General features: G+C 36.9%; 1 protein-coding gene across 1 annotated transcript; it reads right to left on the bottom strand.

Moving 5' to 3' along the window:
• Positions 1-1,327: 1,327 nt before the first annotated feature.
• Positions 1,328-23,309, bottom strand: cabp7b (calcium binding protein 7b). The gene is made up of 5 exons (XM_032569923.1): positions 22,269-23,309; positions 4,032-4,175; positions 3,839-3,951; positions 3,327-3,474; positions 1,328-3,218 (listed from the first exon to the last, which is right to left on the bottom strand). Exons 1-5 carry the CDS (start codon positions 22,375-22,377, stop codon positions 3,091-3,093), a joined length of 642 nt encoding a protein of 213 aa, XP_032425814.1. The 5' UTR covers positions 22,378-23,309; the 3' UTR covers positions 1,328-3,090.
• Between the last annotated feature and the right edge of the window lie 127 nt (positions 23,310-23,436).

The raw sequence follows: 23,436 nt of genomic DNA, 5'->3' as shown, positions 1-23,436 counted from the left end.
AGTTTTGTGTATTTTAGGGCTTTGCTGATGGTTGCACTTGTTATTTCATGCAACAGTGATAGATTATTGGCCAAAATGGTTGAATATACAATATATTCAGAATCACAATGTTTTTCTAAGCCCAGGTCTCATGCATTTGCCCAATTTTCACCATATTTTCCCTTCATAATTGAATCATTTGTCTTTCTGATTTGACAGCATGCAAATGTCCTCAATAAACCCTGCATCTCTGCAGCTTTCTCACCTCTATTTATTTATTTTAGCAGAGACAAGATTTTTATTATTGCACTTGTTTTTATTGGACTACATGCATCTTGACAACACTTACAATAGTGTAAAAATTGATGCAGTGATCTTTACAGAGGCAAAAGAAAATAAAACAGCAGATATTTCTTTACTTTGTAAAATCATAGTTAATGTATCACAGTTGGATGGCACAATGCTTTGACCTAAAAGAATTACTTTAGTTAGCTGTTCAGAAATCCTTTCAAAGTCTGAATCATTTTTGACCAAGTAGACTCAATATTTTGTAGGAGTTTTTTGGAGTGGCATTGCTTCAGTGGAACATGGTTTGTTTCTAGAATGACAAAATCCAGTTACAATTACAACAAATAGGACAACCTGTTAACAAAGTAATCTGCTCATTAGTACACCAACACATAAAACAGGACAATATTTGTTAATACAGTGCATCACTGGACAATATTTGGCACAGTGGCTATATTTTATATCCACACAACACTCATTTTTACATGATATGTTCACATGAAGAGGTAAAGCAATGTCATATAAATCTTTTTTTTTTTTTTGTTTACACCAAACTGCTACATTGGATAAAATATATATCTTATTGCCAGCGTGATTCTCACCTACCCATGCTGTTCACTTTGTGGTAGAGCTTTGAGAAACTGAACTGACGTAAGAAATAAGAATCGTTTAGTAAAATCTGAAGAAAACCTTAAAAGTTAACAAATCTTAAAAGTTAATGTAAGTGCATGGCCTCAATATACAGAACTTGTATCTGAATGCCCAGACACATCATTTTTTTGTGCATTTTTTGTATGTTTTTATAAAACTTTATGCATATATCGATAACAAAATAACATTGATTTAATGTCTACTTCATTCAAGTATAAGAAAATATAATGATGTCATATAATTAAATAATATGTTGTCTAAGTACTCTATGTAAAAGCCAGAAAACAACTTTCCCCCCCATGATATGTTAAATTATTGTTCACAGCATACTGCAAAGAATTTAGTATTTTGATATTGTTTGCACATTGACAAAAATGACATTTACAAGAAAATGTCAATTTCTTTTGCAATTATCACTTAACAAATTGCATAAGTATTTGAACATATACCTCAAAGATCTATACCACCCACGTACAACACACATTTATTTCTTGACATGCAAGTGTGCCGCATAGAATACATCATATTCATTTGCTATAAATATTACAGGTAATACATGTTCTAAACACGGTTCTATTTATTCTAAATGGGTCACTCTGCGGCTAAATTGTCTTTGCTGATGCTCATTTTGAAAGTGTGGTATAAATGCACAGATTTGAAATGTGCAAACTGGGATTTGAATGAATTGAAGGCAGGTTGTGAGCATAAAATCTCTTGATTTGTGCGATGGATAAGAGATCAACACTTTTCTGGGATGTGAAGTTTTAGCAGTACCCTCAAAACCTACTGGCAACCCAGTTCAAGAGGTGTGAAAGGCCTTAAAGTAAATATATATTTGTTTGTAATATCATAATCTAACACTGAAAATCTTATAAAAATGTAGCTTTTTATTTTATTTATTCCCTGGTGGGAATAATATCTCAAATTTACAGGTACTTGCTGCACCAATTGCCACACCTCTGACAGTTCCCACAAATAAATCTGATGAAATCATTTACTAATTTATCCTTATTCAATTGATCAGAATATCTGATAACCTTATATTCTTTGGAGTATAAGTAACAAACTCATTTGTCAAAATAGGAAGTAGAAGAAGACATGCCATTCAAGCAGATGTGTTTTATAAGTAAGAAAATAGTTGGTAGAAAAAAAAAACTTAGCAACCAAAATGCTTTAAACAACTGGAATTCTGACAAATAAGGTTCATGGCATGGCAACCTGTTTGAAATACTGGATTGTTTTAAATAAAAATCTGAATTTCAGGAAGATAGTAGTGAAAAATCATCCCTAAATAGATGTGAAAGTGGTTCACCAGACATTAAACCAACCATAATCTCAGTGTCCAGATTTACTGTAAAGCCTAGAAAACCTGTCGGCTGACCTGAATTGAATAGAGCACATGAAGAAACCACAACATCCAGAAGGTCTGGAGAGATTACACAAATATCATAAATATCCTATAACCTTGTGATTTGGTATTGCAGACTAAAAAGCCATTATCTAACCTAAAAAACACATCTTTCTAACTTAAATGGCATGTTTTCCCATTTTTCCAGTACTAAGGATTACGTGTATCTTGGTAAGCTTTATACCTGTGTATGAAGTCATATTTAGAGTGGTGGAAATTAAATCTACCTAGATACCTAGATTTGTAAGACAAAAATATACAAAAATATAAAACCAGTGGTGCCAATAAATGTGGAGTGGAATCTGGGTTTACTGTAACCTAAAATGAAACAATATGTGGTTCACATTATTATTGCTTTATTACTATCATTGGTACTTGGTTATTTGGTGCATTCCAGATGGACAGATGCTTCACTACAGAACTGAAGGATTTTATGCACCACAGCTACTCTTCAGCACATGTTGTGCTCTTGAGCTCTAGAGTATTAAAGTTACATTCTGATTTCTGCTCTAATTTCTTTTCCAAACATGTTGGTAACACTAATCAGCCCTTGTAGTTCATTTCTCGTTTTCATCTTGGTAAGCTGTGAGAAGCGGTCTTTTACAACCACTGTGTGACATCATTTGATCCTTACTGCTGTAGAGAAAGGCTGTGAAAGCATCATTTCAACTATGATGTAAAACAGAAAATGAGAGCATTTTTTGGTTAATGGTTTTCTTTTTCCCCAACATAGGATCCCTTTTTGTCCTGCTGGCAACATTAATTTACTTCATTCCTCTGCGGAGCATTTGATTTGCTGCAATGAGCATGACGCTGATGATGAATGCGATCGCGAAGGCACAAATCAGGCTTTTACGCACACATGTGTGTTTTTCCTGCTGCGTTGGGCTTGCTGTGAAGAGATTTAGGAAAAGAAAAACAGCATTAGTGCATCATTCAGTCTTAACACAGCTTGAACATGTCAAAGAAGATAAAAAAAGAGGAAATTGATTAAACATACTGTCAATGTCTACGTGAGACTCTGGACTGTTCAGGTGGTTTTCCTCAGTCATGATGATGTTCTCAATGTCTTTCATGGTGAGATGGTCACGGAAAGTGTCGTACAGGAGTCTTTTCAGCTCATCTACTGTCAGTTTTTGCATGTCGCACTGGGAACACAGAAAATAATTAGGAGGAGAAATTTCCCCTCCACTCTCCCATCCCTGATCCCCAGCTTTGATCAGAAAAGACAAGCTTGAGACACTGTTCAAAAGACAAAGGAACTCATTTCTTATTAAATTATTATTTTTTTTACATCTTCCAGAGACAACTGATAAAATTTTGTTTCTGGATCAAATGTGCTACATGATTAAAAGGGAATTTTTGAAGTTAAAATTACAATAAGCAAATTCCAGTATCAGAATGACTGACAGAATTCGCTGTAATAATTTGAATTTTGCAACGTGAGAACAGCATCCTACTCTAATTGATTGAATTATTATTCTTTAAATTACTGGTGATGACTGAGTCTACCTTCCAAAACACGGAGTCAAAGTCTGCGCCGTGGAACTTATCAGGCATTCCAGCAGCAGAGAGCTTAGGACCAAGCAACGTGACAAATTCCTCAAAGCCAACCTGGCCGTCACCTGATGAAACAGACAGAAACTTGTCACAGCAGAGTTCATGTATCAGACGGTATGCAACAGAAAAAGAGTAAGAGACGGACCATCCATGTCAAGTCTTTGGATGATAACCTCCAGCTCCACCTCATTCGGCATGTAGCCCAGCGAGCGCATGGCCATTCCCAACTCCTGCTTTGAGATAAAGCCGTTCCCATCTCTGTCAAATACCTTGAAAGCCTCCCGAATCTCTGTGGAACAAGCACATTCACAAAGTGTTATTAGTTCATATTGGCAGGTTTTTTTCAGTCTTTTAAAGCTGTTTCAGTCACACATGATGAGTAATATATACAGGTACAAACTGTTTAAATTAGAAGTTTACAGCAAATTATGCAGCCTTTGCAGAGATTTTCAGGCAGTTCATTTTGGTCACAATCTCCCTCACTGAACCAACATGCTGTGTAGTTAAAAGCATATTTGCCTCATTTTAGTGGTAAGAGTTCATACAAGTTTAATAACTCTGTTGCTTTTCTAAGTTCCTTTAGCAGCTAGCTCTACAGCAGGGTAAACTGCACTTAAACTGAGGCAAGAAAAAGTGCTTGGGTTTTAGCAGTATTATTTTTGACTCCTGTCCTCTAAGTGCTACTGTCCACAAAACATAATTGTTATAGTAATAAATATCATCCCAATTTTATGCTCAAGAAACATGTAGGGATAAAACAGCATGAAGTGCTGATCAAAATGTGTTTTTGTCACTTGCTACAGGTTTAATATTTTTTATTTTGGAGCTTTTTTGTTGCTATCTTCATTTAAAACTAGTCTTTTAGTATTCCAGCAAAAAGAACAAATTATAAGCTGTTTGTTTGTGGCAGCTTTCTTGCTAAATACAGGTATTAAAGATTATTTTGTCCACATTTATAAGCTGCACCTTCTGCTCTACTTGTCACCATGACCAAACTAATACTGGTTGTAACAGGAAGCATTGAGAAGGTTTATTTGTTTCTAATTAGCTATAAACCTTCTAAATAAGCCAGGAAAATTTACGTTTAGTTTCTCTTTCTCTGCATCAAAGTATTCTGTTTGAAGTGGTGAAAAAGAGCAGAGCTGTACATCAAAGGCATCGACCTTCCTGGTTCTTATTGATGCAGGATCTCAAACAAACAGGCCGATTCAAATAGTCATTAAAAAAGAAGAAAAAACAGAAATTGGATTCCAAAAAAATAAATGATCTCACTCATGATTAAAAAAGCCAACATACACCCATTCTTGTTCCAAAAGAGAAGAGAAGGCAGACACTGCTGATCAAATGTATTGATTACCTGTTCGCCAGAAAGTGTGTATATATAACCAGGAGAATGTGTCGGCACAATGTCAAGACGGAAAGAAAACATCAATGAAGCAACTGTTGCTGCCCAGGGGTAATATTTACCCAATTTGAAAAGTGAACGTATTTAAAACAGATATCAATCTTTGCAAAGATTCCAGGCTTGCTATAACGATAACAAACCAAATCAATACTTCATCTAGCACAGCAGTGGAAGGGTGAAGATTTAGGTGTCTTTGGCAGAATCTGGAGTAATAAACTCTGTAGTGTTCAAAAGTCAAATCTGAGGCCAGAACAATTAATCTGCAACAATCTTTTCTGGAAAAGAAAAGAGAAAAAAGGTGGTACAGTGGTCTAGTCAAACTCCAAGCCTCTACCTGATTGAATCTGTGTTCTGAATGAACAAAAGCAATGTTGTAAAGAACAATGATCCAAGACTACTCTGCAGCAATGTGAGAAATTTTGAAAATTACATATAAAAGGACTATTTCAAGTTACTATTCCTAAAGGTGGTTCTTTATCTTTGATTGTACTGGAAGTCAAGGAAACTGTAGTTTTTCCCATGTATTTATATTAAGAAAGTCAATAAACAGGCAATGGGCTGAAACAGCTAAGGAAATCTGATAGGAAGAACAAACAATAAAATTTAATTCATGCATCAAATCTACCCCAGTCTAATGCATGAGTAATGTGGGCTTAGTCATTCTCTGCCATCAAGTTTCAAGATGACAATTACCTAACTGTTTGGACTTTTTCTTTCCTGAGCATTGGCTCCAAAATAGACATTCACTGAACCGTGCTCAAGTTGAGTGCTTTTACAATAAATAGAGCTCATTTGCATGCGCATATGTAACTTTGCTAACATAATTTGCATGCAAGCGAAGAAACAGGAACAATTTATCTTGTGTGTACATAAATCACTGGAACTTAGCAGACAGATTGAGGTGTACTGTACTAGTTTGAATTTATACGCTGGAAAAAAATAATTTTCTCACAAAAAGTGAGTAAATTGAGGTGCTTCTGGTCAAGCGACACGCTCTTTACACTACCTTGACATATCAGGCGTAACATATTTGTCTAAATTACAGCCAAGATCTCTGCTTGAGTTTCCTTATCTTCCCGAAGCACCATCTGAGAGTCAGTGTCGCGACCTCTGGTGCCAGCGTCAAATAATGAATTTAGCCAGCCAGCTGGGCAGCAGCCACACTATTGATGGATTTACTTGTGAAGAAGCGTTTTCAGAAGGACAAACAGATAGCAGCTTTTATAAGGAAAATATATATGTGTTTATGTGTTTCAATAAAATATTAAATAACTGCTAAGCTTTAGATGCAAATGTTTCTGTTGCATTAAGATAAATTAATAGATTACAAAATATAAATGTTTAAATAAGTTTCTGATGTTTTATTTGAACACAAATACCACCAAAGCAAACTGAAATTCAAAATCACAGCAAAAAGTAACTTAATCCTTTCAACATATTTTAAGAGTATAAAACATTACATTTTTAATGCATCATTATAACTCCTTAAGCAGAAAAGCCTGATGCAAGTAAAGCACAAAGAGAGCTGTAAATAGCAATAGAATAAAAAGAATAAAAAATGCCAGATATTAAAAACGGAGGTTTTATCTGTCAGCTGAATGCATTCAACACACTCAGCTTTGATTGTGTCCTTCATCTGACAATCTGCATAACCTTGTAGTGCTACAAGCTTTCAGCAGCTCAGTGATCTAAAGTCAAGGCCAACTCACTTCTTCTGTATGGATTCACTGAATTACAAAAAACTGCATCAGCATTTGCTCTAAAACTGTACCCAAGGTCTAAATGGGGGAAAAAAACCCTACTGTACAGAAATTCTAGAAAAAAGGTTCAATGATAGTTAGGACAATAAGAATAAAAACATACCGTTAGTTGTTCTACTGTATTTGAAGTACTTAAAAACAGCAGTGCACTAAACCAGTACGATAAAAAATGAAATGAGAGCAAAAATGTTGAAGCCTTGACAATGTTTTGCTAACACTCACAATGTAATTCTATGGGTTTTATATGTTAGAAAAATAACAAAAACATCTGTTTTTATATAAAAGTTCAAAAACGGTTAGTGGTGTGTTTGTGTCAGAGGAACTTGGTTTACTCTACCAGTTTAATAAACTGTAGAACCTCCTGTATGTTTTAAACTGCGACATATCAGCGCAGAGAGTTGCCAGGGCGTAACGAAACTGAGGGCCCTTAATCTTATGTCTGAAACTGACCTCCTAACTAAATAAAGCCAATTAGTGAGTTTCGGAAAGGGAAGGTCACATTTTTTCCCTCCGTGGTAAAAAATAACCGATTTTCCAGAAAACTGGATGATGTTTAAAAAAGGATTCAATCGAATGACAAGGTTTCTATAACTGTGATGTCATAGTTGAGCTTCTTTACTTTTAGTGGCAATTAAAACATTCAGAGATATTAAAAATTGGTATCAAATGATTACCTTTATTTAAGAATATTCTGCAAGCGCTTTAATCTCTCCAACTAACATATAACATAGCACTAGCCTTTCTAAAATGTCCTATTGCTGATTGTTTCCTGGATTGTTTTATCTTGTCTGTGTTTTTCTTGAAAACACTTTAAGTTATTTTTATTTGACTGGATTTGTAACTCGAGAAAGATCAGAGAAACAAGGACAATTTATACTTTATATCCCTCGAGTATATTTCAATCACTTTGTTTCAAACACTAGAAAAAATAAATCTGGGTTTAAAGGTCTGCTGACCTTTCATTTGAACTTAAACTGAACATGAAGACCAACAGATCACACTGACCTTTCTCACCGTCCCACAGTCCGGATGAATGCTGCACGATGTTGAAGCTGAAAACATCAATCACAAACTGGCTCACATTAAAAGTTGATGCCAAGATGCCAACTGCTGCAGACTGGCAGAGTATAAGTCCTTCCGACCCGAGGCAGAAAGTGACTGAAGCCCCAGCATATAGATTATTGGGGAAATCCCAGATTTTCAAGCCAGATGAAGAAGAGGAGACTACACTTGATACTCTAATGATTGTGTTGTTGTTGACAGGAATAAGGGCTAGAAGCCAAGAAAGAGAAGGGGAAGGTATATAAATGTCCTGTGATTGGGAATCGAGCTGCATTGAGGATTGGTGCCTCCATACCTAAAAAGCAGCCATCTTATCTTTTCTCTTAAACAAAAACACCAACGCAGCTATTGGAGCAGTATGTCTGTATTCTTTGACTCCTTTCTATTCTCTCAAACACCAACTGCTTGCAGCAGATGGCTGCTCACAGTGAGTCTGTTACTGCTGGAGGATTCTCCTGCCAACAGAGAGTAGTTCCTCTCCACTGTCACTACATGCTTGATCAGGATTAGGAATTGCCAGGGATTCAGTCCAGATAGCTGTGCTTCCCTTTTGATTATTACATGATCAGCCGGACTGGATTGGACTAGAATTAGGACCAAGTTGGACTGTCTATTGTTGTAATATTGATGTTTGCTTACAATTTTAGCTTGTTCCTGTCTAATTAAGTCAAGATGAAGATAGTTTTTTAGTTTCTAACATCAAACAATCCCAAAAAGAACAACAAAAAAAGTTCATTCATTGGGTAATTGAAGGCTTACACCTAATTATTTCCTACAATTAAAATTTTCAGAAAAAGGCTATCAGGAAAAAGAAGTATTGCTGGGATCAGCTATAGAACTGATCCCAGTTTTTTCGCCATTGCTTGTGCACCTTTTGTAACCAAACTTTTCCTTCCTCTTAACTTTCCATCAATGTGCTCAGATACTATTGTCTGTAATCAGCTGGCCTTTTTAAAAATGATGTTTCTTACAGGACAACTCTCAAGTCAGAAGTCTACTCCACTGTCTTGTGACATATAACATGGTGGCATCATATTCTTTCTGCATTAGGAATGATTTTGCAATTGGTTGTACAGTCTATCCTTGTCATGGGTATATCTGTGTCTGGTGGTTCTTCTGGTGGTTCTGGCTCCACTAGCAGTGCTCACCTTGATTTTGGTTAACAAGGCTCTGAAGGTTGAGGATATCCCTGCTGCTTGTGGAGCTTTTCCAGCCCACGTCATCCTTCCACTTGACTTTATGTAAATGTGCTTAGATAGCACGCAGCTTTTAAACAATGACCTTTTCTAACTCGACCTCGGGATGTCAGTGATGGTCTGCTGGATAGCTGCCAAGTCAGCAGTTTTCCCATGATTGTGTAGGCCATTGAATATGTTTTTCTGTATCATCCATCCCTTTTATTTGTCCAAAGAAATACTCAAATCTTCTGAGAAACTAAATTTTCAGTTTTCTGTAAGCTGCATTACATAGTGATGAAAATGAACAGAAATAAACTGCTCTATATTATAAATATTGTTGGCTTTTGTGATTTGAATGTTTGCTTTTCTCTGCAGTGCAAACTGTGGAAATCCCTGTGACAGTTGGTGACTTCTAAACAAACAGCAAACATTATCCTTGAGAAAAGGCATCCACCAAGCATCGGGGACACCCCACTGGAACTGTCCAGTTTGCTACATAAAACCCTCCTCACCTTCACTAACGATCATGACACTGAGCGATACCGTAATAGACTCGATTCAGCATGAGGTAGATGAAGTCTCTGCTCCACAGGAACCCAAACTGAAGAGAACAACAGGCAGCCCCTAAGCATTAAAAGTTACTCTCTGTACAAATACCCAGCAAAAACTTTTCAAAATGTTTTATGTCAAATTCGTGTCAACTTTACGTGACTCTGAACTAGATTAGCAATGACATTATCTGTTCATTTTTCAAAACTGAACAGCAGATTAGAAAAAAAAAAGAATAATTTCCCTCAGTTAATTGCGCTCAGTGAAGATCAAACAGGAACATTTGAGTCAGTCTTAGGAAGAAGAAAGACATTCTTTAAAGAGATGAAAGAGATGTAAATTAAAACATTTTTTCCTAAATCAAAAAGGCATCCTTTCACATCCAGAGGTGATTTAAGTCACTTAAGAAGAAGATTGTTTTCCCCTCTAAAAGTTATATAATAAATATATTCAGTTGTAGATGAGTCAGAGGCTTGTCCTGACAATATTTTCTGATTAGAACTGAGATGAAAACATGAGTCATAAATAAATATCAGCGACAGCAGAAACAACTCAACTAATGCTGCAAAAATGTGTCTAGATGCAATAACTCTATATCCATATAAACACCACTCTGGGAATGTTACAAAAATGTTAAAGCATTGCAAAGACTCCTTTTATGTTTAGGTGAGAGCTAATTCTTTCAAGACCTAAATCAACTGAATAACAAGAAAATGTATTAAATAAAATACATTTATTAGTTGAAACAGCTCAAGTAGTAGATAACAAATCAAATTTTTTTTTTTGAGGAGGGAGGTGGAGTTTCTTCGGACTTTGCCAAATTGTCCAATACATTAATAAAGAGCTTTTTTTAATCACATTGTTGAAGGCTTTTTTTTCCCCCACAAAGTTGCTAATCAAAAATATCAAGATCATTTTCAAATAAAATTTGTTTGTATCCGGGTGAAGATCTAGAAAGGACTTTAAATAAATCTGTTGTTGTTGTTTTTTTTCAATTGTGTGATCCATCCTTGAATTTCAGTAAATCAATTCAATGGCAAAAAACCCCAACAAAAAACCTGAACAAATCCAAAGGTAGCACAATTTCTGTAATGCAGGCCAACAATATTTTCCCCATTTGTGCTAACAGGATGGAAGATAGATTTTTAGAATATTTCATAAAGCTGTTGAGACAGTGAGATGTATCTTTAACCATTTCTCGTTGCACAATTTATCCAGATCATTCAGAGTCCTGAACTCTTATGAGCTCTTCCCACAGGTTACCTTTAGGGATTTAGGTGTGTTAAGGAAATATGATTATTTTAGTGCTTAATACAGTTAATCTTAAAAGATATATGGAACACTCTTATTTTGAACAGGTTTGTGTTAAGCATTTAAAAATTAAACCAGATGGGTAAGCATTCAGAGACACAGGAACCAAATGCAGATTAAGGGAGATCTCTCAATGGGACCCCCACTGTGAGGCCAGGCCACAGGCGAAGCCATAAAATTAGCATTTTCCTTGGGAGACAGAGACGTTAGATTTCTCAGGTATCTGTGAGGTCTTATCTCAGGATCGTTCTGTACTCAGAATGACTGAGGGAGCCACAGGGGGTCAGGGCCAGCTATCCGCTCTTTTGTCTCGTCAGAAGACAGATGTTCCTTTGATTTTGGCCGTAGATTGAGGGGAGTTACAAGTTTCTCTGGGAGCTTCCAGTTGGCCAACAAGGGGAACGCCTAGAATGCATAAATTAAATAGAGAAACACCTCTTTACTATATGATTTCGTGTTAGGAGAGAAAATCCAGAGTTGTTGCCACTTTTTTGCTTTTTGCCTTGGCTCTCTCTCCAAAGACGTCTTTGCTTTTTGTTTGTCTTTGTTTTGTGTCTGTCTGTCTTCCCCCTTGTGTGTCTTTATTTTTATGAGAAAAATGCATATCTCTGTTCCTCTGCAGCTTTGTTGTTGATTGCTTTGTATGAGATTAAACTCTGTGATCTGTGACGTCAACACGCTTTGTTGTTGTTTCGTTTTAGCAGCGCGCCGCCACTCGCCAAGGACTCGGGAGAGAAAAGAGGAAAGAGCCAAAACTTTTTGTCCAAAACTAGCGTTAAATTACCTCTTTTTTTACAGGTGCCAGCACTGAGAGGAAGGCTAATTTGTTTCTGGTAAATAATTTCTGAGTTGATCTGGCTCAGTATTTTGGCCTGACCTGCAGCTGTTTCCCAGGCTTCACCTAACTTTTCGTCAACATTTCCTGGTGTTTCAAATGATCTGTTATGCCATGCACTCTAAAAAATGTTGCCAGATTCTTTGGATGAGAAACAGGCCCACAGCATCACAACTCCTCTTCTGTACTTAACAGTGAGTGAGAAAATCTTTGTCATGTCATATTTATATCCCAGGGAAGCAGAAAGTAAAAATAACCTTTTAGATGTTAGAGCTGTTGTTAGGAGTAACAATAAGTGTTGCATCTGTTATTTTGTTAAAAATAAATAATCCTTAACATGGGATTCCCCTCATCATCAATAAATAAATACATTCAAAATAAAGGTGGGAAAGCAACCAATTTGTCTCCATCTTTATGTAAAGGTGTGACAAATTATCTTTCAATGGCCTAAACAAATAATGGCAGTAGAAATATTTAATTTGATAACTTCTGCTTTTTTTCCACAAACTGACTGTAATTCCCTCCAACAATAACCAACTCATGCAGAGTTACTTGACAGCAAGTGGTTGTGCTATGGAAAGCCTGCAGCTAAAAAACCTCCTGCTGTCAAAAGGTATTTGAATTCGCCACCTGGTGCTCTCATTAGTCTCAAATTATGATTACAAGTCACACATTTCACATGTTCCCTTAGCTAAGTAATTATTTACACTTTTGTGAAGCTGTTGCTCTTTTGGTCAAATTTGCTTTTTAAAAGATATTTAGTTTATCCTGCACTGATTAATGTTCTCATTGTTGACAATTTTCATTGTCAACAATGAGAAAACAGAGTAAAAAAATATTCTGTCCTGCTGAAAGGGTACTGATAAAAAGCCTGTTTGATGTTGGGTCAATATATGACCTCTTTTATGTGCCTCTCATATGGTCATAAGTTGGTATTTATGGGTTGCCTGAACTGCAGCTGTTGTTCAGTGCAGAAAGATCAAACAGATTTTATTTGCTTGTCCAGCAGCCAGATATGTTTTTATGAGTTAAGTTCTGTCTCATAAACGAGAACCTGACTAAGAAAAGGAAAATAAATGGAGAGTTGGGACAAATGCATCTGATTATACAACATAAATTTTACATCAAAATAAAATGTCACAGCGTTCAACTTTTATACATCACAGTTTTAAAAGCTCGTTGTTGTGTGTTCAATGAAATAAATCAAGACTGCCTCCTAAAACCAAATGAGAGCTGGACAGGAAATCCCACCAAAGGTTCAAATTTCCATCAACATGTATTAATACACAAATGCAGTACATTCATCTGCTTCCAATTTTACTGCAAAGAAGCAGCATTTGTCAGCACAAAAGAGGACAGCTTTGCATACAAAGTGGAAGACTGCACTCCACTACAATGCTGTACGTCTGGGGGATTCTCCTTCTGGCTGCGAACTATAAATATTGCTCACATCCTCTGTCATCAATGCACCAAGGAGCGCTACAAGCTCGCAGACACCTCCTGGGCAGTAAATGCCGGGAAGTCACAACCGCTCAGCCATAAAACGACAGGCTTATCTGTGTCAACACGTGTGGTAGTTAACATGTCTGCCTGTTCAATGCAGGTTATTGATTTTAGTGCGTGGAATCCAATGGGATTCTTTATCTTTACTGTCATGTCATAATTTTGGCTTGCTCTGTTTCGTCAAATTGCCGTGACAAATTTCTGTGGGACTGTGTCGAAATTGAATAAATTGCAGAATATTCCTGAAGAGTTAATCACGGCGGGATTTGTGAAACATGTTTTATCGCTTGATCGTTAAAACATTAAAAATATAGAATCATACAGTAATGTAACATAGAAATGTGAGGGTTTATTTCTCTGTTATCCCCACACATTAACTGAAATATTACGGCTATATTTAGTTTCCCCAAATGGTCATTTATAATGGCTTTAGATCCAGCTTTTAATATAGCCCTCATTAAATGGGGAGACACTTGGCAAAGAACGATGTCCACTTTAAGCAGAGTCCACACTCCATCAAGAGGAAAGATCCCAAATAAATGTGGCATGATACATCATTTAGTTCCCATAAAAAGCCTGAATGTTTTAAAAAGTTTAATTAAAGGTCTCTTCATATAGAAAGAGTGCTCATCCAAAACACTTTATAGGTCAAATAACATAACTTAGAGTTAAAAAAAATCCTAAGCATCTGGAAAATGTTAGACATAAATCCCAATCAGTTTTCACGCTTCTCCTGCCCAATAAATGGAAGTGTTTGATCCCAAAGAACGACAAATTCTAAATCAGTGTTGACCTGTTTTGTAAGAAAACTAATTCTGGATGGACTTACAATATTTTTAAAATAACAAACAATTGCAATAATGTCCTATAGTTAAATCCTAACAAGTGAAATGAAAAACTGATTCTGTGTAACAAAATGGGACTTTCAACTGTTGCCATTCACTAATGTTTAGTGTAATATAAAGTTGACTTGATTTGGGTGACACAGTAGATCAGAGCATCAGAATAACAGTGCTCATCAGAAATAAAGCTGCAATGTCTGTCATGATCCTTGGAGGGCATTTTTTGTAATTTGTATTTTTGACTTTTTGTATGTTTGACTTTTTTATTGTGATAGTTTTCTTGTCTGCTGTGTTTTAATTACTTGTAGCTGAGATTTTTTTGTTACTTTCGTTCTTGATTTCTTATCCACACTTGTGTTTGGTCAAGCATGCTTCTCTGCTATCAAATTTATTATTTTATCTTCTGTTCTCTCTAACATCCTGTTTTCCTTATAGCTCCAGTCTGTGGTTTATTGATCTTGTTCGATTTACATTAAGTAATTACTACCACTCTATACAGGCAACCGATTTTCATTCATTCCTTGTCAGATCCTCTTGTTATAATCTCAGATTCACGTTCCTTGTTTTTGTGACCTTTTGGAGATTCTTATTTCATTTGAGTTACAACAGAACTTGATTTTACAAGCCTTCTTGCACCCAGTTCCTCAGGCACAATAAACTACCACACTAGTTGAAAGCTGGATTATTGTAATCTAAAAAAAAAAAGTGTTTTTAGATTACATTATTTATTACGTGATACTGAAGTGAATTCCTGGCTCTGAAGAGCACTTTTAAATCCCTTGGTGCACAGCAAATTCAAAAGTGTTGAATGTTTTGGTGTTAGTAGACTTTATGCAAAAGCAGAGTTAATTTTACTCTAAGAGAGTCACATTCTGTTTATGTAACACTGGGGTGTATATTATTAGTAGTTAGAATCCGGTGTTAAAACAAAGTGTTTCCGTATCAAATCTAGAGATGTTAAAATGGACTCAGTTTTTTAACTCTGAACTCCTACAGCGGCTAAAACACTGAAGGAGTTCATTCACTGACTCCGCCCCCAGAATCACAGGTTAACAGCCAAGCGAAGCGACAGACGCCAAGTCATTTCAGGACAATTTACTTTCCACATGTCTGAGTTATTCACGGCGCTTGGTAAGTTTGTTTTTTTTTTCTGAGAGGTTTTATAACTATTATTTTGAGTTGAGATCAAGCTGTAAGATAGACATCAGGTTCGCCACACGGCTCGGTGTTAGCATGTTTAGCTTAGCAAGCCGAATGTTCGCGGAGTTTAAGTGTTGGGGAAAAGAATCGAGCCGGTGAACGTTCAGTCCAATACTTGGCTAACGAACAGATCCGTAATAATCTGGAGTATATGTTTTCACGATGTTGAACGTTTACGTGAATATTGGTGAGATTTATCAACCTTTCTGATAATTTTTTTTCCTTTGAAAAACTGTAAAAGGCTTTTTCGTGTTGAAAGCATTATTCCTGCTGTCTCTTATATACATTTTGCAGCATGTTTTAATTCTTTTATTGCCTTTTCCTACATATTAGTACCGGCCTGGTTGCGGATGAATCGCCAGTAGCCAGAATCAACTTCCTTCTCCCCAACCCTCCAAGGATTCTTCGAAAATCCAAGCTCCAAAAATGATTATGCAAGTGTTAATATCTCTGAAACTTCACCTTTCTGTAACCGAGGCTTGTTCTTAGAGTTGTAGTAAAAATGTATTCCTTCGTCCCATTTTTCATTGTTATGTTTTTTGTTTGTTATGATCCAGAGACCAACACTGGCTTATCGTACTCGGAGACTGAAGACTGTCCAGTGCGGTAGAGGAGCAGGGTGATGTCTGGGGTCAAAGTTCACGAAGAGCCCAACAACCCGAAAACAATCTGTGTTAGTGAGTGGACAGCTCTGGGAGTGCAGAGAGGCCCAGTCTCTTATCAACAGAAACATAAAGTGGGTAAGGAGTGATGGATCTGGTCTGTTATATACTGTAATATCCAGCAATCTACCTGCTAAAAGAATATTTACTCTATCATATTGCTTGCTTTACTTTCTCCACCTTGTACTTTGAACAATTTCATGCATATTGTATTGAAGAAAACTGTATTAAGCATACTGCATCTTGTATTGCACAGCTGATATGTCAGACCTTTTGATAAGCAATATGTGAATGAAAGCGACATGTGAAACATGCACATTATTCCGCGTTGTAATATGTTTTGTAATTATGGTGCACGTTTTGAAATAAGTGCATTTGAGAAAATCATTGCCTCTTTATTAAATGTTTATTTTCCAAAGAATTCTTAAAAGTTCAAAACAATAAAATCCCTATTTAATAGTAATTGCAAATAGCTATTATGAAGTTAAAAAAATACTCTGTGAGAGTTAATATTACGATCTAACTCTGAATTAATGTTAGTAAGTGTTAAATGATTAACTCCAGCAGATTTGATATTTGACACTTAATTAGAGTTAAGGTACAAACTCTCCAAAAAGAGTTAAATTAACACTTTCTGGTGTGGACCCATATAGACACTTTAAAAGTGTTGAAATAAAATCTGACAGAGTTAATTTGGGCCTGCTGGATTTGCTGTGTAAGGTCTATTAAGTCTGGCAGCGTGTATCTCATTTCTCAATATTTCTATGACTTCCTCTTTATCACTGGGAAAATCGCTGCATAATTCTTCACTTCATGTGTTCATGTTTGAGCTGGAGATGTTGCCATCACTACTTCATTGCTCCGTAACCATTGTGTATTGCATTGATGTTGTTCTTGGTGCTTTAAACACAACTTGTGACTCAATTCTTACGTGTGAGGGGTTCACTGTCAAACTATTCAACATATTTGTTGTCATGCGATACAAATATAATCAAATTTATAGAGTCGTGTGTCTTAACAATTAAAACAAAAACATATCAGGGTTTCTGATAGGGGCATAAAGTGCAGAAGGTGAGAGAAAAGGGCCTGAAGTCTCGCCGCTGGCCCGACCCACTCAGGTAACCATCTGCTCAGACAGTATCCCCTGGAAACAGCAGACCCATTAGGCGCTGTAAGCACTTCATCTGCCTCCTTAAATCTCTCCAAGTGAAGACAATATCCTCCCCCATCAGGTCATCACATTAGTCTAATCCTCACTGACGTGTTTGTTACGGTTCTGCCGGAAAAAATGTGGAAGCAGCACTCAAGGTGATAGTCAATTTATTACACTTATGATTGGTATTCATGTAAAATGCCAGCTTGAATAGAGCAAAGGTCTTGAGATGCCAGAAATAATGAGATCATCTTTGTGGATATGGTTTAAATAGAATAGTCGCCCATGTTTTATTAATTTCAACAATTCAAATTAGGCATTAAAACATATAATAAATAATTCTGTGCTGTGGCCCTCTTTTTTTAATAAGTAATTTCTTCCAATTATTTTTATGCCATTCGACTTTTTTGTTTCCACCCAGAATATTTAGAAAAGTAGGTAAAACAGATTATTTCTATTAGAAAATGCTCCAGATTTGTGAATGTAATATTGATTCTGAAAGTGATCATTTAAGAAAAAAGTTAATTATTCTTGTCAAATTGTACATACACTGATTGGAGACATTAATGACAGATTAATTTGGTTGGTTATTGAGCTGTTTTGGGATGATTAAACTACAAACAACCTACTTTTTCTTTTGTTGAAAGTTTGATTAAGTTGGGATTTTATTCAATCCACTCAAAGTTATACGTTTACACTCAAATAAATGTATATACTGTGACAAGTTTATTCAAAATCGTCCTATTCTCATTGTAGATATACCAACAAGCATCATTGTGGCTGAATATTTGAGCACAAAGATTAGCATTCACTTGAATTGCTGCTTTCCTGGCACAGAACCAGCTTTTAAGCATTGTTCATTAATTTCCTATTGAATTGATGTCAGGGCTTTAAATTGAGCCTCTTTCGTCTCTTCCAGAACCAGTTCTGAAACCAGAACTGCTTTGGATACCAGACTGTAATCATCCCATCCAAACTGGCCCCCTCAGTGAAAGGAAATTGGTTAAGGTGCTTCATAACGATGTACACAGTCATATTCAATAAATTATAATATGTGTTCTGATGAGGCAGATTTTTATCAGATTAAAGGTCTCTTGTAAAAATTGATCACTTTTAAGGTGTGTTTTACTTAGGGATCAAGTTTCTGAAATAAATGGACATTTCAAGAATTTATTGACTGCGTCGTAAACCCCAGAAGATGCTGGAAGAACACCAGCATCACTGTCCACAACGAGGAATGTTTTAAGTCCCCTGAAAGCGTACTGACCAAGTAAAAAACATTTTCCACCTTCACGGTCGACTAATGTTTACAGCTGCCCACATGGAGAAGCAGAGTAGCTTCTGGAAGTAATGAGACAAATGTTGAGTTATTTGGACGTAGTAACAAGGAGAGTGTTTGAAGGGTTCAAAGTGAAGTTTTTCACTCTAACATCTGTCAAAAATGGAGGTGGCAGCATTATGCTGAGGGAAAGTTTAACTCCCACTGATACTGGAGAGTCCACAAAGCTGACAGAATATTGAAAAAGGAGAAGGATGTAGAAATTTGTCAACCCTGCCTCAAATCAACTCATAAACTGTTGGAAAATTGACCAAATTTGGAAATAGGCAAGAATTAACCTTAATCTAATTGAAAACCTATTCTATTCTGCTTGAAAACTGAGTTTCTCAGTTTTCTGCTTGAAAACTGAGAAAACAGGTTAAATGTCCAGCCAAAACTATGACAAAGACCTGTAGATGGCTTTTATTTGCTGTATTCAGAGAGGAAATGTAAAGAAAGAGAAGGAAAGACTAACAGCCTCCATATTCGGATTGCCTGCTCCTTTATACCAAGTGCTGCCCTGTAATTCTTGTCATAAAAATCCTCATAGTTGAATGTTTTATAATTATAAAGATTATTTTCTAGCATAGTAAAAATGCCACGTGTCAAAAGGGAGACACTGATGACTCTTCTTTATTTAGTAAACATTTATTCAGTTGCACAAAAAGTGACAGCTGTGGTATTTTCAAACTGTGAACCAGCCTGCACTGCTGTCATAAGGTGGAGTAACACATGTGCCAAATTCAGGACTAGCAGGAGGCAGCCTAGAGGGAAACCAAACACCTTTAATTAAAAGCTCGATAGAAAACCCCCAAGAAGGATTCTGGGCAGAAAATTTCAAGTCAACAGGTGTCCTGACCGATTAAACAATCACGAACCAAACAGAGGAATTGCCACAATGAGCTGCTAGGGAACAAAGCAGAAGAGGAAATAATGTGAAAGAAAAACAGAAAGAAATTAACCATTTGAATTTGATTAGAAGAAGTGTATGTATGGGGAAATAAACAAAGGAACAGAAAACAAACAAGAACACAGAATGTAAAGGGACAATAACTTTATCAACAAAATCCAGAGATATTTGTTCTGCTCATCAACTATCCAGCCAAAGTTCCTGGATCCACACATACACGAGGAGAGCATGCAAAGTTCTTGCAGGCCAGGAGGTTTTTGCTGCAAAGTGGCAGGGCTAGCAGCGAGATAAATAATAATATTAAAGAACCATGTCAAATGATGTTAATTTCCATAAATTCACTAAGTGGAATTTGTGCTTTGAATAAGCTGAATTTGACTTAAATTTACTCTCTTTTCTTCTGTACTAATTTAGCTTAATGTTTATTTGTTCAAATGCAACAGACCTGGTCCATACATATTTTTCTAATTTATTTCAGATGTCCTTCTGCTTCAGCCTGACAGCTTTAATTTGTGGGATCTGCTGTTTGAAAATAATGTTTTCACACATCTCGGCATAAAGAGGGTGACTTACTGCTGGCTCACTGTCGCAATGATAATTTCCATTTTTCTAAAATGAATCTCTTGAAGTTGTTTATCTGAGGCACTTAGTTTTATGCGCTGACCATTGTGCAACATTTCTCTTTGCACAGGATGCAAGGTCCCTCTGTCCTTGTGTTGTTTGTCAGTGTGCTTTATTTTCCACATGTCACTGCCACAATGTCACCGAGAGAAATTCCCGCTGATTTAATCACATATCACTGTCTGTGTATAAATTATTCATATAGAGTTAAAAAATAATGTACATATATATATATATATATATATATATATATATATATATGCATTTATATGACGCAAGAGGTGCTGTTGAAGCATATGTGTCAGAATCATTTTGACGGACTGGAGTAATAAATGATTTTACAAGCACCCAAACTGTAATGATGATTTTAACATGTAAAAATTACCATCACAGCATGATTGAAAGAGTTAAATTAATGAGAGTTTTTATTTGCTATCTTAACTGTGAGCTGCAATCAGGTTTGGGGATGTAGAGCTAACGGGGTGAAACTCAGTATGCTAAATCTGACTGGGAATATCTACCAAAACCTTCCACGGGTAGAGCAGTTACTCTAAATATGATTAGAGGAGCGTAATTACATGAGATGAGCAATCAGTGAGCTTCTATGTTGCATTAATTACAGATTTTGTGGATAAACCGGTACTTATATGCTGATTATCTTAGATCTTTTTCGTAGAAAGTTGGAATTTTTCTTAGGAAAACACAGGACTGCAGCGCTGACAACATTCATTTAGACACTCCTGCTGCAGTGTGTGTCAAGGTGGTGCAGGAGAGGCATTAAAGGGCAGGTGGGAGCTTGCAGATTCATGCCCACAGACGAGTCCGAGACCTGTTAGACAGAGGAGAAAAAACTGAAACCTGCTAGTTTCACTCAACTAAACTGAGTGAGGTTCCCTGTAATTAGCAGAAAATTGCTGTTTGCGAAGCAAAGTTAATCTACCTGTGCATTACGTGCTCAGTGAATATTTTCTGGGTAAATAAATTAAGGTTTAATTGGGCTGCCTGATTGTTCTGCATATTTAATGACTCTAAATTACCAAAAAAGCTTTGTCCTTACAAAAGACATGTCACAGTTGTTCTAAAATCCTGCTTGTCCATAAATTCAATCATTTAATTAAATTGATGTCCTCACCACAGATTGTGGATTTTCAATGTCAAAACGGGTTCAAAGCAAGGGCATGCTGTTATATGTGGGCAACCTATAGACAAAAGAAGAAGAAGATGAGGAAGGGAAGGATTGGGGGGAAAAAAGACTATGTGATATCTAATCTTATCGTGTAAATCTCTTTATTTCAGTCTGCCTGGCTCGGTTCCTATTCTCTGCCAGCTATGCTTTCTCCTTCTGAGAGCCACTTGGCAAAACAAAACCACCATTTCTAACAGAGATGCACCCGGGTTACAATTGCAGCTTCTACTTTATTGGATAGTTTAAGAAACGTGTGACATTGCTGGTCTTTTTTTTTTTTTTTAAAGTTTATTTACTCAAAATCAAAAAATTCAGAGTTGCAATTCAAAAGTCCCCCACAATCCCCTCCCTCAAAGGTGTGTAACACTGCTTTTAGCCTGGAGGAGAAGATTAATATTATTCAAAGCCATAACTAACCAGACCTCTTTCTGGACCCCCAGTTTTGTCACTTGGATTAAACCCAAATCACTTACAACCATGCTGGATGCAATTAAGATGTTGCCCCCAGACAAATCAATTCTTGTAAGATGAATAAATGTTCTTCTATTGATTTATCCAGTTTTGTGATAGTCAAAAAGCTAATTGTGCATCTAAACTACTTGGAAAAACTGATTCTGACCTCAAGGCATGTAATTTCTTAGTCCTGCCTTGAAAATGTGCACAATCCTTTAAATCCACCTTCTGTTTCTTCTGTCTTTAATCCTCCACACTCTGTGCACAATGAGATTTCTTTTTGGTTAAAAGGAAGAAGCGCACAGCCAGAGGAGCTCTCCGGAGTGCTGAAAAGCTGCATGAATTCAGGCACCCCACCTCTCAAATCTCACAACAACAGGTTGTAACCACCAAACACTTCCACAGTTAGTTAAGCAAAATGCGCCAAAGCTCACCTTCCACCTCGTCCTCGGGCAGGTGAACTGGGGTCCGGTAAGAGAGGACATCTGGGATAGTGCAAAGCCCCTTGTACATGAACCTGGTGGTCACGGCGCGCACTGGCATTTCTGCGAGGGGAAAGCAACAACCGTGTCGAGATCTTCATAGAGCCTCGCTCTCCGGAGTTTTGACACACCGTCGGCTACAGTCCCTGATATTTTCGGGAAAATATCAAGCAGGTGACGATTGGGGAAAATCACGCTGCGTAAAGTTCACCTTCACGGCACGTTTTTGTGTTGGATAATAACAGCGAAAATCGGGGCGTGTATCCAAAAGGCAGACTGTGAATTGGCCTTTGGGTTCAATGCATAGCCTGGCATCAGCTTTCTGAAAGCCAACTATAAAACAAAGACGGCTTGACAGAAATGGCACGTAAAACTTTTACCACGCAGCCTGTTGAGCTCAGCTCTGTGTTCTTGCGTCGACCGACCAGATGGTAATCTAAATAAATCCAATATAACAAAATAGAACGGAATGCATTTATTTATTTTTTTCCTCTCCTTGGAGTTTAAGCAAACAATAATAAAACTGGGAAATGAAAATCGCTACAAAATGAATCCAGCCATGGGTCTTACTGGTTCCTATTTCGCATCTTGTTCTCTTTCGGTCTGTTCCTGGCAGAATCTAGTTCACTTTTCTCCCCCCATTTCGGCATCTTGACAAAAGACGAGAAATGAAAAAGCAAAAAAAAAAAAAAAAAAAATTCGATGACAGAGTGTGCGCTTCTGTAAAAGCAGATGGAGCAGCAGCAGAGGAAGCGATAGCCTTGATTTTACCCCAGTAAACGAGGCTGGAATGAAATCTTCGTCATCTAATCCTATTTGTTTCCCCGCGGAGAGCAGTTTCAAGGGAATCCTGGGTGACCCCCGCTCATCTGATCCAGACACGCTGTATGTGGCGGCGCTCCGCTCTCGCTCTCTCTCCCCAGCCGTCTGCTCCAGCCACATGTAGTCATAATGAAGCGTGCTCTCTTTCACACTGCCGCTCCTCCTCTCAAGTCCCCACCTAGAATAACATTATCTGGTTTTTCTCCGCACACTCCTCCAATTTGCGGAGGTTAAAACGGCACAATATATGCGCAGCGCACCAAAAGAGTGCCGATGTTTTGCAACAGGTGAAGCTCGA

Source organism: Xiphophorus hellerii, chromosome 8 (assembly GCF_003331165.1).
Source record: "Xiphophorus hellerii strain 12219 chromosome 8, Xiphophorus_hellerii-4.1, whole genome shotgun sequence".
In the NCBI taxonomy this organism is placed as follows: Eukaryota; Metazoa; Chordata; class Actinopteri; order Cyprinodontiformes; family Poeciliidae; genus Xiphophorus; species Xiphophorus hellerii.
The sequence above is the reverse complement of the archived record's forward strand: the minus strand, read 5'-3'. Positions and strand labels throughout refer to the sequence as shown.

Coding starts and splice junctions, on each gene's coding strand:
- cabp7b (XM_032569923.1), bottom strand. CDS start 22,377: ATGCCAGTGCGCGCCGTGACCACCAGGTTCATGTACAAGGGGCTTTGC. Junction 4,176..22,268: donor GCCCGAGGACGAGGTGGAAG/GTGAGCTTTGGC, acceptor CTTGTTCCACAG/AGATTCGGGAGGCTTTCAAG. Junction 3,219..3,326: donor GTCTCACGTAGACATTGACA/GTATGTTTAATC, acceptor ATCTCTTCACAG/CAAGCCCAACGCAGCAGGAA.